This window comes from Alosa sapidissima, chromosome 17, assembly GCF_018492685.1.
Source record: "Alosa sapidissima isolate fAloSap1 chromosome 17, fAloSap1.pri, whole genome shotgun sequence".
NCBI lineage: Eukaryota > Metazoa > Chordata > Actinopteri > Clupeiformes > Clupeidae > Alosa > Alosa sapidissima.
In genome coordinates, this window is record NC_055973.1 from 10,514,860 (window position 1) to 10,528,537 (window position 13,678).

The window sequence follows — 13,678 nt, forward strand, 5'->3', positions numbered from 1 at the left end:
TTTCAAAATGAATTGTTTGATGAAATCGTCACGTCATGGGCTTCACTAAGTTCCAAAGGCACTGTGGTTAAACATTATTGCCTCGTTCATTCTTGTTTCGTGGCATCAATAAGTCTTGGGAACTGCTGAGGAGAGCTTTGTTTCTGCTGCTAAACTACTTTTTAAATAAGGCTTGTGGCAGCCCACCTATTTTGTATGCAGATGGGGTTTCTAACATAGATCAGTTGGAGTCAAATGAGTCCATGAGAGTACATTGTTTGTTGCTGTAACTCCACAAGTGACTGACTATCAGTTTAGATTTCACTGGTGTCTGTTTTAGTTTCCTTTTACTTGTGTGTCTGTGTCTATGTGTAAGTAAGTAACGTTATAGTAAGTACCGGTAAGTATTTGTTTGTGTGTGTATGTGTGTGTGTGTGTGTGTGTGTGTGTGTGTGTGTGATATGTTACCTTCTGTCATTTGTATTTTGCTCTTTGATCTTTGCTTTTCCTCTATCTTGCTTAATGTTGGTGGATGCTATATCACATGTGTGATTTGCTATGGGGCTGCAGATTAGATTAGCCATACTAGGCTAACTCTGTTACAATGCATCAAGTAGTAACATGTATGTTTGTACATGGCTGCCAACAAAAGTTAATAAATATGACTGAATGGTGTTTCAGATCAGAAATGATGTATGTACAGGACATATACAACATGATCACATTTAAAATGCCAGAATAGGCAGTTGAAAATATGTTGTTTCTTCAGCCTGTGCAATCTGTGTATGTGTATGTGTATAAGAGAGGGAGAGATTGACAGGCCTCATTAGAGGTTTAATGAAGCAAAGATACCATAAAGGTTGGCTTTTCAACTTACTGTCTTAAGTAGACCCCATCAAAACTAGGCAAAAGACCACAGGCCGAACAGCGAGACAGCGAGTGTGTGCACCTGCCCGCGCGGCCACTGCCTGAAGGACTCGTCTGTGCACCAGTGCTGGCAGGCGGGCCATTAATACCACCCCACGCCGTCACCTCCACAGACGCTGAGCCCAGTTCACCGGGGCGGCCTGCTGTGCCGTGGCCCACGATGATCATCGCCGGCTCTCAGCGGAGGTCCCCCGCACCTGGCCCTCCCGCCTCGGCTGCTCCGCACTGATTGGATCGGGCCTCCCCCATGCGAGCAGTCAAGGGCCAGAGCCCGGCCCGAATCACCCTGCTGCTCTCCTGAAGGGTCCACGGTGAAGAGCTAGTTATTGGTAATGAAGGAGGGAGAGGTGGAGGAGCCAGTAAAGTAAATACTGCTCTCCTTCTCTCTGTGCTGAAATATTTTCTCTTGGCGATGCAATTTCTTTTGGCATGCCCTGCAAAGTTTCCTCTGAATTTAAGTGAACTGAAACGGAACTGAGAAGAGGGGGAAAGGGGGATGAGAAAAGTGAATGCTTAAACTGGGCATGTAATGGGACACGACATCGAGGGAATCAAATGTGCCAAATGAAACCAGGTCGTCCCATTACCTAGCAAAACTAAAAGTAATCGCGTGACTTGGCGTGTGCTAATGAGGAGAACACAGGCAGGCAGACCCTAGGAGGGGAGAACAGGACGAGGGGAGGCCAACTGCTGCTCTCCATACTCTAATTATGTACTAACGTGTGGGTGAGCAGCATGTTACTACTAGGTCTATAGGTGTGTGTGTGTGTGTGTGTGTGTGTGTGTTCGGCTGTGTTCAGAGGCGCTAGGATTCAGCAGCTCAGGATGACAGGGAAACAGAGGTGGGGGGTCCTGTTATCGACTTCTCCCCAGGTTTCAGCCTCGCTCAGGCAGCCAAGCATCTCTCCCTCAGCCCCCCTCCCCTCAGACAGATCCATAGCAGCCTCACAGAGATAGGGCCAAGTCCATGCGCAGTGTGTTATAGATTAAACAATATAGTGTATGTGTGTGCGTGCGTGTGTGTGCATGTGTGTGTGCGTAACACAGAGATGAAGTCTTTTAATACTGAAACGTTTCTTTTTTGTTTAATGTTAGTGTTCAGGCTTGTACTGTACATAATCCTCAAACAGTGTGTGTGTGTGTGTGTGTGTGTGTGTGTGTGTGTGTGTGTGTGTGTGAGAGAGAGAGAGGGAGAGAGAATGTGTGTCTGTGTGTTATTTGCATGTAAAAGAGAGATTCAGTCTGTCTTGTTTCTAATCCAAATATGACCTCTGCACCTGCCTGTGTTATCTTAGCCCTGAGAGCGGCATAAGGCCCAGTGCAGTTAAGCGCGTGCTGTTTCTCATCTGCTCGCTTCACTATTCCAGGAGTGCTTTCTCCAAGGGAGCGACAGTGGGGTATTTCTCCCACACACACACACTGTTTGCTCTCACACTGCGAATGTGTGCGAATGTGTGCTACTGTATTTGTGTTACTCGGTGCCATGGTGTTATAATGCCTTTTTACCACCAGTGCACGCAATTTCAGATGCCACCAACCCTGACAACACCCTGAAAAATGTTTTACAGACAAATAAATAGCAGTGTGATTCACACATAAAAACACACATACATACACACACACGCACACACACACACACTGACATGCACAAGCACACACATGCACATCTCACATGGGACTCTATATAATTACAGTCATTCAGGCAGTGTCTCTGGAAATTCACCTTTGGTGGCCCCACTTTGGTGTCACCCATATTTCCCCAGATGGAAAATTTAATATGCTGCCTGAACATGAAGACACTAGAGTCACCGTGTGTGTGCATCTGTATGTGTGTGTGTTTGTGTGTGTGAGAGGGGCAGAAAGTGTGTGTGTGTGTGTGTGTGTGTGTGTGTGTGTGTGCGTACACGTTTGTGTATTGCGAGTAAGTGTGTGCATGCGGGCACATGTGTGAGCGACTGAGGGAGTGTGTGTGAGAGAGAGAGGGAGAGAGAGAAGGGGGGATGGAAAGTGGAGGAGTAAAACTGAGCGTGAGTAAGTGGGGGATTGTGGAGGGAGGAGGGGAGCAAGCGTGTGATGAAGTGAGAGGAGGAGTGCTGAACGCTGCAGTTTGCTGTGTGCACTCGGGAGGAAGACGGGGGTCAGCTGCTCTTATTTCCTCCACCTCCACCTTCCCCATCAATTACTCGCTCCCTCTCTCTCCCTCTCTCTTTCCCTCTATCTCTCCCTCTCTCTCTCTCTCTGTCCCTCTCTCTCTCTCTTTCTCTCGCTGCGCAAAACTCAGGGAAGATAGTGGGTGCCCAAAGGTCCACACATACATTACACACACACATGTACAAATACAGATATTAAACTAAGGTGTAGATGCATTCTCTACACACACACACACACACACACACACACACACACACACACACACACACACACACACACACACACACACACACATACACAAACACACACACACACACACACACACAGACACACACTCACACACACACTCACACACAAACATTACATTTTGGGCTTGTTCCATTTGGATTAGAGTCTGTGGTACTTATGATTTATGGCCTGCACCTTTCTAGGATCCTGCATGTGTATACATATATATATATATATATATATATATATATATATATATATATATATATATATATATATATATATATATGAACAGGTGGTCCTAGAGCTACTAATGATACTACTGGTCCAGGTGGTGAGGCAGTGTGTGTGTTTATATGTGTGAGTGTGTATTCATGAGTGTGTGTGTCCGTGTCCGTGTGTGTGTACATGTTCCTCCATTTCTTCATGTTCGTTGCCCCTCTGGCACTAATCGTGCTCATAAATTCACAGCAGCATCATCAATCCAGCATTATTACTCACCTGCCACTGGCATTAGGAAAGGAGCTTTAACAGCCTCATAAACCCACATCAGATGAGAAGCCTGATCTGCCCTCTTTCTCTCCCTCCCTCCATCACCTACCGCCTCTCTCTCTCTCTCTCTCTCTCTCTCTCTCTCTCTGTACCTGTATCGCTCCCCTTATCTTCATCCTTCTCTCTTAGTAATTACAGTAACTGTACATTGTACATCTCTCTCTCTTTCTCTCTCTGTCTCTCTCTCTCTGTCTTTCCTCCACAGAGGAGATTTTCCAGTCCCACATTGCCCACTGGTGGTCCCCCGATGGAGCCAGGCTGGCCTACGCCACCATCAATGACACACTGGTGCCCAAGATGGAGCTGCCCATGTTCACAGGCTCCTTGTACCCTACAGGCAGAGAGTACCACTACCCTAAGGTAACGGAGGACAGAAGTGCCTTCTTACCTTAATACTTTATTTAGAACTGAAGAGAAATCAGTATCCTTTTTTCCACTTCCATTTCATATACCAAATATTTTTCCATTTCTTATAGATAAATCAGTATCCTGTTACACAAGGCCATACAAGCACAGAACACACACACACACACACACACACACACACACACACACACACACACACACACACACACACACACACACACACACACATACATACACACATGCAGAGTGCTTTTCTGTACTTCATAATTATTTATCCCAAGAGATGCATGTACCCTCTTCCAAAGCTGTATATTCAATAATTTTCCCTTACAGTAGTGCTTAGTCAGTGATCAGTGTGAGTGCTTGTCTTTTTGTCTCAACCCCACCCCCCCACACCTCACCCCACCCCACCCCCTGTAGGCTGGTGAGGAGAACCCGGTCATCTACTTGTACGTGGTGAACCTCAATGGACCGCTGCATACCATAGAGATGCGCCGACCAGAGGACCAAAGGATAGGGTAAGGTCACGCCCTTCTGATATTCACATTCACACAGGAACAATTGTTGATTGTTTTAAAGCGTGTTGGTACAATGGACCAAGTTTGGGAGAGGTTGAAAATGTCTGTGAGTATTGGCACAAGTTTGATCTGTGTAGATTTTAAAGACTCGTCCAGGAGCGCCATCTGGACCTGGACCCATTTGATGTCATGCTATCATGTTCAGTGTCTCACAGTGAAGAACATATCACCCATTTGAGCTAAACTGAGTGTTGACTTGCAGCGAGCAGTAGAGAGGCTAAGCTCTAATGTCTTTGGACGTCGATAATGTGTTATACTAGTAAACCTTATTAGCATCCTGACTGCTGTGATAAAAGAACATGTCTGAGTGGTCTAGAGTAGTCATGGTAATGAGATTGCAGACCGATGCCATTGTCTTGAAAAATCAAATTCAACATTTGGGAGGAGGTGTGTCTCTCTACCTCATTTAGGAAAGCCTGCTCATTGTTGTCAGAAATGAGGACAATAACTGCTGTGTCATCCGCAAATGTGAGAATGATGTTGTGATGAGTCATGTGCATCCATACGGTCTTATGTCAATTGGGAGTACAGCAGTGGAGTTGGTGCACAGCTCTATGGTGCGCCTGTGTTGAGGGTAAGAGATGATGAGGGGTGTCACCCACCCGCACCACTTGGTGTCTGCCTGTCAGGGAGTTGAAAACTCAATTACACAGAGAGATGTGCAGTCCAAGGTCCCGGTGCTTGGTGATGAGTGTAACAGGGTTGATTATGTTATATGCTGAGCTAAAATCTATAAACAGCATTCGTACATACATGTAATTCCCTCCCCTGTTATCAAGGTGGGTAGTGCCATGTGTAGTGTGAAGTTTATGGCATCATCCATGGATCTATTATTAGAACGATATACAAACTGGATCGGGATTTTGGGGCAATGAGGAGCAAATGTAGTTCTTGACTAAGCACTTCATTGCTACTGTGACTTCTTTGGCACAGGAACAATTGTTGATCGTTTTAAAGCGTGTTGGTACAATGGACCAAGTTTGGGAGAGGTTGAAAATGTCTGTGAGTATTGGCACAAGTTTGATCTGTGTAGATTTTAAAGACTCGTCCAGGAGCGCCATCTGGACCTGCTGCCCTCCTAGTGTTCACCCTCCGTACATCATGCTCCAACAGAGTGAACGCAATATCCTCTGGCTGCAGGGCTTCAAGTGTGCACACATCATGCAGCTGGGTGATATCAGCTGCATTTGTGTCTAAGGATGTGTAGAAAGCACTCAGCTCATCTGCCAGCAAGGCTTTGTCACTCACAATGGTGGAAGTGGGTGCTTTTTAGTGCTTTGCCCATAGCCTTTGCCACATGCATTACATTGTTCAAACTGGGATTGAACTTTTCCCCATACTAGCGTTTGGCTTCTTTCACCTCCCTCCGTAGATTGTACAAGGAAGCTTTGTATTCCTCTATGTTCCCAGATAAAAAGCCCCAAGTTATAAGCTGCAGGCGGATTACTCAGGGCATTGTGGATGGAAAGATTTACCCATGGCTTTTGGTTGGAGTAGGTCCTGATGTCACTAGCTGTCCAACCAACCTCACTACGACTTCAGCAGACACATTTGATGTTCTCAGAGCTGCGTCTGAACACATCCCAGAGTGTGATCTCTCGTATGGCTGGAGGTCAACATTTCCGCCTTTGTTTTATATCTAGGCACGAGGAATATATTATTGCAGCGTGGTCTGATTTGCCGATTGGGGAAAGTGATTGTGCTTTGTATCCTTCTTTGGACAAAGTGTAGCAGTGATCACATGTCTTCTCCCCTCTGGTGCTACATGTGATATGCTGTTAAAATTCACCTTTTTGAGTTTGGCCTTGTTAAAATCACCTGTCACTGTAAACCTACAGTTCTATTAGTGCTGTGTCAATATCCACTCATAGTGGAATATGAATTGTGGTCACAAGGACTGATGTTAACTGTAAGTGTTGTAGACATTGATTAAAAGGGAACTGGATAAGTTTGTGGTGTATCATGACTTGGTATCAACCCTAATGTTGTTGTGTATGGTGCATGGTAATTGTGTGTGTGTGTGTGTGTGTGTGTGTGTGTGTTTGTGTGTAGGGAGTACTACATCACTATGGTGAAGTGGGCCACTAGTACCAAGCTGGCAGTGAACTGGCTGAACCGAGCTCAGAACATCTCCATTCTTACCTTGTGTGAGGCCACCACGGGTGTATGCACCAAGGTATGTGAATCACCACGCACACACACACACACACACACACACACACACACACACACACACACACATTGCATATCAGTTGTAGGCCATCTCAGGTAGGTCACAGACTGCCCTGCTTCTTTAATCTGATTCATTCATACTTAAGTGGTCATCTTAATATTCTTATCTTCTTTCTGCTTTAAATGTAGAGTAGCCACAAAGAGCGCATAAGCATCAAAATCTAATTTACTCTTTAGTGGGGAAGTGGTTAACCTTGGTCTGATGTTACAGCAGTTACCGATGGATTAAAGGGAAAGCAATTTTACTACCATAGAGTAGATTGTGAGCTGATTTTATTGAGGTGTAATGATCACTCATCTCTTTTTTTTGTTGGACAGAAACATGAGGATGAAAGTGTGGGCTGGCTTCACAGACAGGTAAGACCTCTTCTAACAATGCTGTTCACTGTCTACGATTATCACTGGGATTGCACTACTGAAAGAGAAATATTGGTGTGTTGGCAAAATGTCCCCTTTCAGATGACTTCCGATTACACCACATAGGTGGTGACCTCAGGTGTTAATGTTGCTAATCTACAGTAAATAGAAAAACACTAAGATGAGTTCTACTGTACACACCACAGTTTTATGGCTGGCTCTGGCTTTCAAAGGAACATTCATGTACATTAAGAGGACAGCAGCACAGCTGGCGTCTTAAAATGTACTCTCATAATTGGATAGTGCCCGTATGGTCATTACAATCACCGTATGATTGCTGCGGTAACATCGCTTATAAACATTAGGCAAGATTAGGTTGTTGTCATACCAGACCAGCATGCAGTATGTTTTGTATTCTAACAATGCCATGGTATGTGTTGCTAACACTTGATTATTGATAGGTGTTTTAAACTTTGATCATTATAACACAACAATGAAAATCAATGAGTTCAAAGCATGGTCAGCACCAGTGTAGATAAGTAGACAAGTATCTCTCCCATTACTCTATGAGCTAGAGTGTCACTTTGGATAAATCTCCCACTAAAGAGAAGACACTCTGCACATCACAGTGTGCATCGTTATCCAGATCCTTCTGTCAACTCAACTCATTTAATTCTGCCTTGATTAATTATTGAGGTTTCATCCAGCAGGTAATATAACAAGGAGGTATTTGTCTGGAGTTAGAAGGTGATTCAGATTAATGATGCAAGTAGATGCCAAAGGGGCGGAGGACAGAGGAGAGGAGAATGGAGTGATGTCTGCTGTCTTTTTCTCTCTTTTTTTCTCACCCATGCCAGAACGAGGCTCCCGTCTTCTCCAGGGATGGCCTCAAGCTCTTCTTCATCAGAGCCCTTCCTCTGGGGGGCAGCGGACGCTTCTTTCACATCTCCATGTCCATCTCACAGGTCAGAGATATGACACAGACAGAGCTACACACACACACACTCTCTCTATCTCTCTCTCTCTCTTACACACTGACACATATATTGAAAGAGAGAGTGTGTGTGTGTGTGTGTGTGTGTGTGTGTGTGTGTGTGTGTGTGTGTGTGAAAGAGAGAGCATACACCTATTCATATACTCACTCGATCTTCACACACACACACACACACATACACACATACACGCATACACGCATACTGTACATACCACACAACATAAAAATACACACCCCTGTATTGTCAACATGATCACAAATGCTATCTGTCCCGTGGTTGGTTCATGTCCAGTCATGTCTCCCATGCTGACCCATGTATATGGTCTCCTCCCCAGCCCAACACCAGCACAGACTCCCTGCAGACGGTCACGTCAGGGAAGTGGGACGTGACCCAGGTGCTGGCCTTCAGTGAAGACACCCAGCAGATGTGAGAACACAACCACTTGGTCCAGTGGCTCTCATCAGTCCAAACCAAGACTTTCTCTTTACCTGCAGTCATTACCAAAAAGCCTACATAGACATTACTACTCCTAATTTACACCATTTGTCTCAATCTCAAACCACCGTGTTTCTGACCAGGTTCTGTCTCTACTCCCACCTAGTTAAAGCTGAATAAAGAACGTGCATTAGTTGGTTGTTGTGTGCACCGAAAGAGCCTTCATTGGTATGCCCTTAGTCAGGACTTTTCCCACTTTACTGTGTATTTTGTTGCTAAACTGCTCCTCAGAAGATAGACTAGTTTTCTTCTCCTCTGTTGGAAGGATGTTCACTCAAGTAATACCAAGCGCTCACTCATATATTACTTATGAAAGGGAGCTAGTGAGACGCTTAATAGATGTGATTAATAGACGAACACTCTGAGTTCACCTTCTGCATTTTGCATTTCACAGATACTTTGTGAGCACGGAGGATGACCCCAAGAGGAGACATCTCTACAGGTGAAGTATACGGCCATGAATATCAACAATACTGAGCCATAATACACCATGTTCCCCTCAAAAGAGCCTGTTCTGCCTTGAAAGTGAATGAGCTACTTCAGTCCTTTTGGCTGCAGGCCAAAATTCCATTACCATTACATTGAAAGATAACCAACGTACAAGCATACTACAAGTTTAAAATAAGATATGCTCTTTCAAGCTCTTCAAAGATATTGAGGCCAAGCACACACACACACACACACACACACACACACAGAGCCGTTGCCGTTGCCGGTTCGATCCCGACCCAGTAGGAAAAATGTGGGCGGGGGAAGTGGTTGCGGCCGCTCTCCCATGCCCATATCCACGGCTGAAGTGCCCTGGAGCAAGGCACCTAACCCCTCACTGCTCCCCGAGCACCGCTGTAGTAGGCAGCTCACTGCATCAGGATTAGTGTGTGCTTCACCTCACTGTGTGCTGTGTGTGTTTCACTAATTCATGGATTGGGATAAATGCAGAGACCAAATTTCCCTCCCGGGATCAAAAGAGTATACTATTCTAAATACACACACAGAGGTGCAGTATATACAGTACACACACAATATACTGTAAACTTAAAACATTGTTTAGGTCAGAATAAAGAAGTGAGTATTGAGGTAGAGTCTGAAGGGTAATGGAGAGTGTTCTGTTCTCCCTAGTGCGGATATTGTGGGCACGTTCAACAGGCGCTGTGTCTCCTGTGACTTCAATGACAGCTGTGGCTATGTCAGCGCCACCTTCAGTCACAACACCAGCTACTTCCTCCTCCACTGCCATGGTAACATTTATCCAACAGAATCTATCGTTCTCTCTCCCTCTCTCTCTCTCTCTCTCTCTCTCTCTCTCAACAAGTTCTGATTACCATATTTCTTTTAGTTTGAACTCCCTATGCTTCTACCTAAGTGTAAAAAACACTCCACATGTGCAGTTTAGCTCCGTGTTGACCTCCTCCCCAAACAGCCGGTGGGGGTGTGTGATGGGAGGCGACCCCATCTGAACTCCCACCATCCCCGATGCTATCAGCTCTCCGGCGGGCCCCCATGCCACCCCCCCACCCCCACACACTTTTCACTCTCTCCAATCTCCCTGCTGTCACTGGCAGTTTGTCTGATGGGGCCCTGATATGATTCAGGCAGGCTGACAATGCGCCAGGCCGGGCTGGGCAGGGCTCGCCCACTCCTACGAGAAGCTACCGCACCATTGTTTGCCGCCATGTTCCCATAAGTGCATCGATCATTTCATTATCCGGGCTCCAAGAGCCCAGTTCCATTTCTATTGCGGCGGATCCCCTTTGAGCCAGTGCCCTCCAGACAAAAAGAGAGAGAGAGAGACAGAAAGGGTTCTGTGTGTGTGGTCGTTTGTGTGTGTGTGCGTGTGCGTGTGTGTGTATGTGGTTGTTTGTGTGTGTGTGTGTGTGTGTGTGTGTGTGTGTGTGTGTGTGTGTGTGTGTGTGCGCATGCTCTGTTTGGGCTTCATTAATTGAATAAGCCTGAAATAGCCTTTGGATGACTGCACAAGACTTGTGGCTGCTTTTGTGCCACAAGTCTTTGGAAAACTTTCTCTCTGTCTTTTCATGCAACTGAAAAACATACTCTCTGTGTATATAATATACACATAAACAAACAAACAAAAGATTTAGATTTGTTTATTACACTGAAACTGGCCAATGACCATGACATAAATTTCAAGCTGGGCTCTGCAAAGCACCATAATACATACGTACTGTATTCATGATTTATAGTGTTGTTTAAATGAAAGTGAATTGTATTGATTTGAATTGTGTGTGTGTGTGTGTGTGTGTGTGTGTGTGTGTGTGTGTGTGTGTGTGTTCGTTCGTTCATATGTATGTCTCTGTGTGTGTGCTTCTTCATATGTTTGTCTGTGTTTTCTTCAAGGTCCTGGGGTTCCATCTGCAAGAGTATACAGCACCCTGGATAAAAAGAGTAAGTCTCCCTGGTCCTGTCGTTTCTTTCTGTAGGATAGATTTTTCCTTGCACCAACACTCTAATGAACAAAACAGCCAAACGAAAGGGAGAACATGCTGTACAATAAACACAGTACACAAATTACAATACAGATGCACTTCTTTATCAGAAGAGAATGCTTCTCCATCTCACATGTATCCCCTCACGTGAGCTCAGCCACACTCCCGCTCTTGCCGGGAGCACTCCAGATTGATTAGATTATTCCGGAGTGCGTTTTGCATGCGGGGTGGGGGGGGGGGGGCAAGGTGACCTCCCCCAGTGCTTTGGTAATTCACTTTAGTCGTGTGGCGACAACATGTAAACCAGCAGGAAGTGCCCAGCGAGACACTAAACTGTCAGTCCTAATGAAGTTGCAGGTCCGTCATCTCTGACCTTGTATGTAAAGATGAGCAGCGATGAGCTCATTTCTCTCCCTGCTGTCTGTCTGCGCTGCTCCTCTTCCTCTTGTCATTCTCAGCAGGGGGGAAGAGAGGAAGGAGACAGTCTAGAACTTTCTGATTCCAGAACTTTCTTCAGTTTGTCTGAGTCTGCCCAGACAGGCTAAATGCCTGGAGGAGGGCAGTGTGTTAGTGTCGGTCAATATGAGTGTATGTCAGCTAATTTCAGAGACGTGGAGAGCAGGAGATTTGCAGCTTGAGGCTACATGTCTTGGTGTGTAGGTTCATGTGTGTAGGTTCTCAGCTTTCAGCTCCACAGGTGGCTGCTGGGCCAAGAGGCTCTGTTTGTTTTTATCTGCTTTTTCACTCTCTCTCACTCTCTCTCTCATTCTCTCTCTCTCATTCATCTGAAAATGCATGAGGGCACACAAACAGGCTGTTATTTGTTTGAGTGTAAATGTACACAAATACACACATGTAGTCCATATCCAAATACATACTGTAGTGCCGTACATCACAGACGACTGACCCGTGTCTGTGTGATCAGTGGGGACAGAAACATCTCCTAAATCCCTTGAGGATTCGTATTATCTTGCTGTTACTGTAGGTGCTCTTTGTCCGCCTGGAAATGCAATGGCAGAACTCCACTCAACGTCCCTGTTCAGAGTGCACTCTGGCTAACGCTCCTCTGAGCGTGAAGAGCTCCGAGTGTCACATATTTGCCTTTTGACAGACTCCTTGGGGGCAAAAACATGTTTTTTCCCTTTGTTCATGAAAGTGTGGTAACATTTTCTATGAAGGTGAAAGTGCTTTAACTTTTTAGATGGAGAAGAAAAGTTACCTTTGCTTTTAGAATGTGTGTGTGTGTGTGTGTGTGTGTGTGTGTGTGTGTGTGTGTGTGTGTGTGTGTGTGTTGTGTGTGTGTGTGATCTTCAGACCAAAGAGCCCTGTCTCTTGGTCCATTACTCATATAGAATAGAGTAAAGAGCCCACGGTGGTGCACTGCAGCTCCTTTCTCCAAGCACTGGTTGTTTTTTGTGGGTGCGGTTGTCAAAGGCTGGATGACAAACGCTGGCTTAATGATACCCTGTAAGCCCTATTGATTGGGTGAAAATGCATTTTGAGCAGATCAGTTATTCAGGAAAATGTTGCATTGTTGGTGCCTTCGCAGAAGTGTACGACCTTGAAACGAACCAGGAACTGCAGAACAAGTTGGACTCCATGCAGATGCCCAAGGTGGAGTACAGGGAAGTGGAGATCGAAGGCTACAGTACGTATGCAACCACATTCAGTTACTCCTCAATATGACAACAGCACGCTTTGTTTTTTGGCATCTACTATGAAAAGTAATGCTGCAAGTTTAAGGATGAGTGAATGGACTTCTTTAGTCAAGAAGCCAAAAACCATCCAAAAGTAAGAATACTTTCAAGTATGATAGGCAGCTATTTTCACATTTTTGGCTACTTTGATAGGCAATTATAACGTGCTTATGCATCACAAAGTGTGAAAGAAAGTGGATGGGTAAGGGTAGGGTAGTGTGTAGTGAATTGTATCAGTAATTAGATGCCTGTTCTTTTGTTCTCAGCCCTGACAATGCAGATTGTCAAACCTGCTGGCTTTGCAATCACAGGCCATTACCCGCTGCTCCTGTTTGTGTAAGTAGATGAAAAATTGACAGTCTTTTTCTTCCTGCCTCTTCTCTCTTTCTCTCCATCTTTTTGTCTCTCTCTTTCTCTCTCACTAAGAAAAAAAGATAGTTCTGTCTGTTTTCCCTCCGTCTATTTATCTATCTGTATCTCTGTCTGTCTTTTCTGTCTGGGGGTCCTTTTCGTTCCTTGTGCTCCTCACTGCTCTCCACTACCGCAACCCCCAGCCCCACCTCAACCCCACAACTCATCAGGGCCAATAATCGCACAGAGACACAGGACTTAATCAGGGGCATTAATCTAGCCCAGAGACAGGGATCGCACCTCTGAGTTGTCATTAGGCTGCAGAT

At 45.3% G+C, this 13,678-nt stretch overlaps 1 protein-coding gene across 6 annotated transcripts in view; it reads left to right on the forward strand.

Moving 5' to 3' along the window:
• Positions 1-13,678, forward strand: part of dpp6a (dipeptidyl-peptidase 6a) — a 212,425-nt gene that overhangs the window by 189,330 nt on the left and 9,417 nt on the right. For all 6 annotated transcript variants that reach the window (XM_042067799.1, XM_042067800.1, XM_042067801.1 and 3 more), the window contains 11 exons: positions 4,043-4,197; positions 4,624-4,721; positions 6,834-6,957; positions 7,332-7,370; positions 8,228-8,335; positions 8,700-8,791; positions 9,255-9,302; positions 9,980-10,098; positions 11,216-11,263; positions 12,854-12,952; positions 13,268-13,337. In XM_042067799.1, coding sequence (XP_041923733.1) covers positions 4,043-4,197; positions 4,624-4,721; positions 6,834-6,957; positions 7,332-7,370; positions 8,228-8,335; positions 8,700-8,791; positions 9,255-9,302; positions 9,980-10,098; positions 11,216-11,263; positions 12,854-12,952; positions 13,268-13,337 — 1,000 coding nt within the window. The remainder of the gene's footprint in view (positions 1-4,042; positions 4,198-4,623; positions 4,722-6,833; positions 6,958-7,331; positions 7,371-8,227; positions 8,336-8,699; positions 8,792-9,254; positions 9,303-9,979; positions 10,099-11,215; positions 11,264-12,853; positions 12,953-13,267; positions 13,338-13,678) is intronic.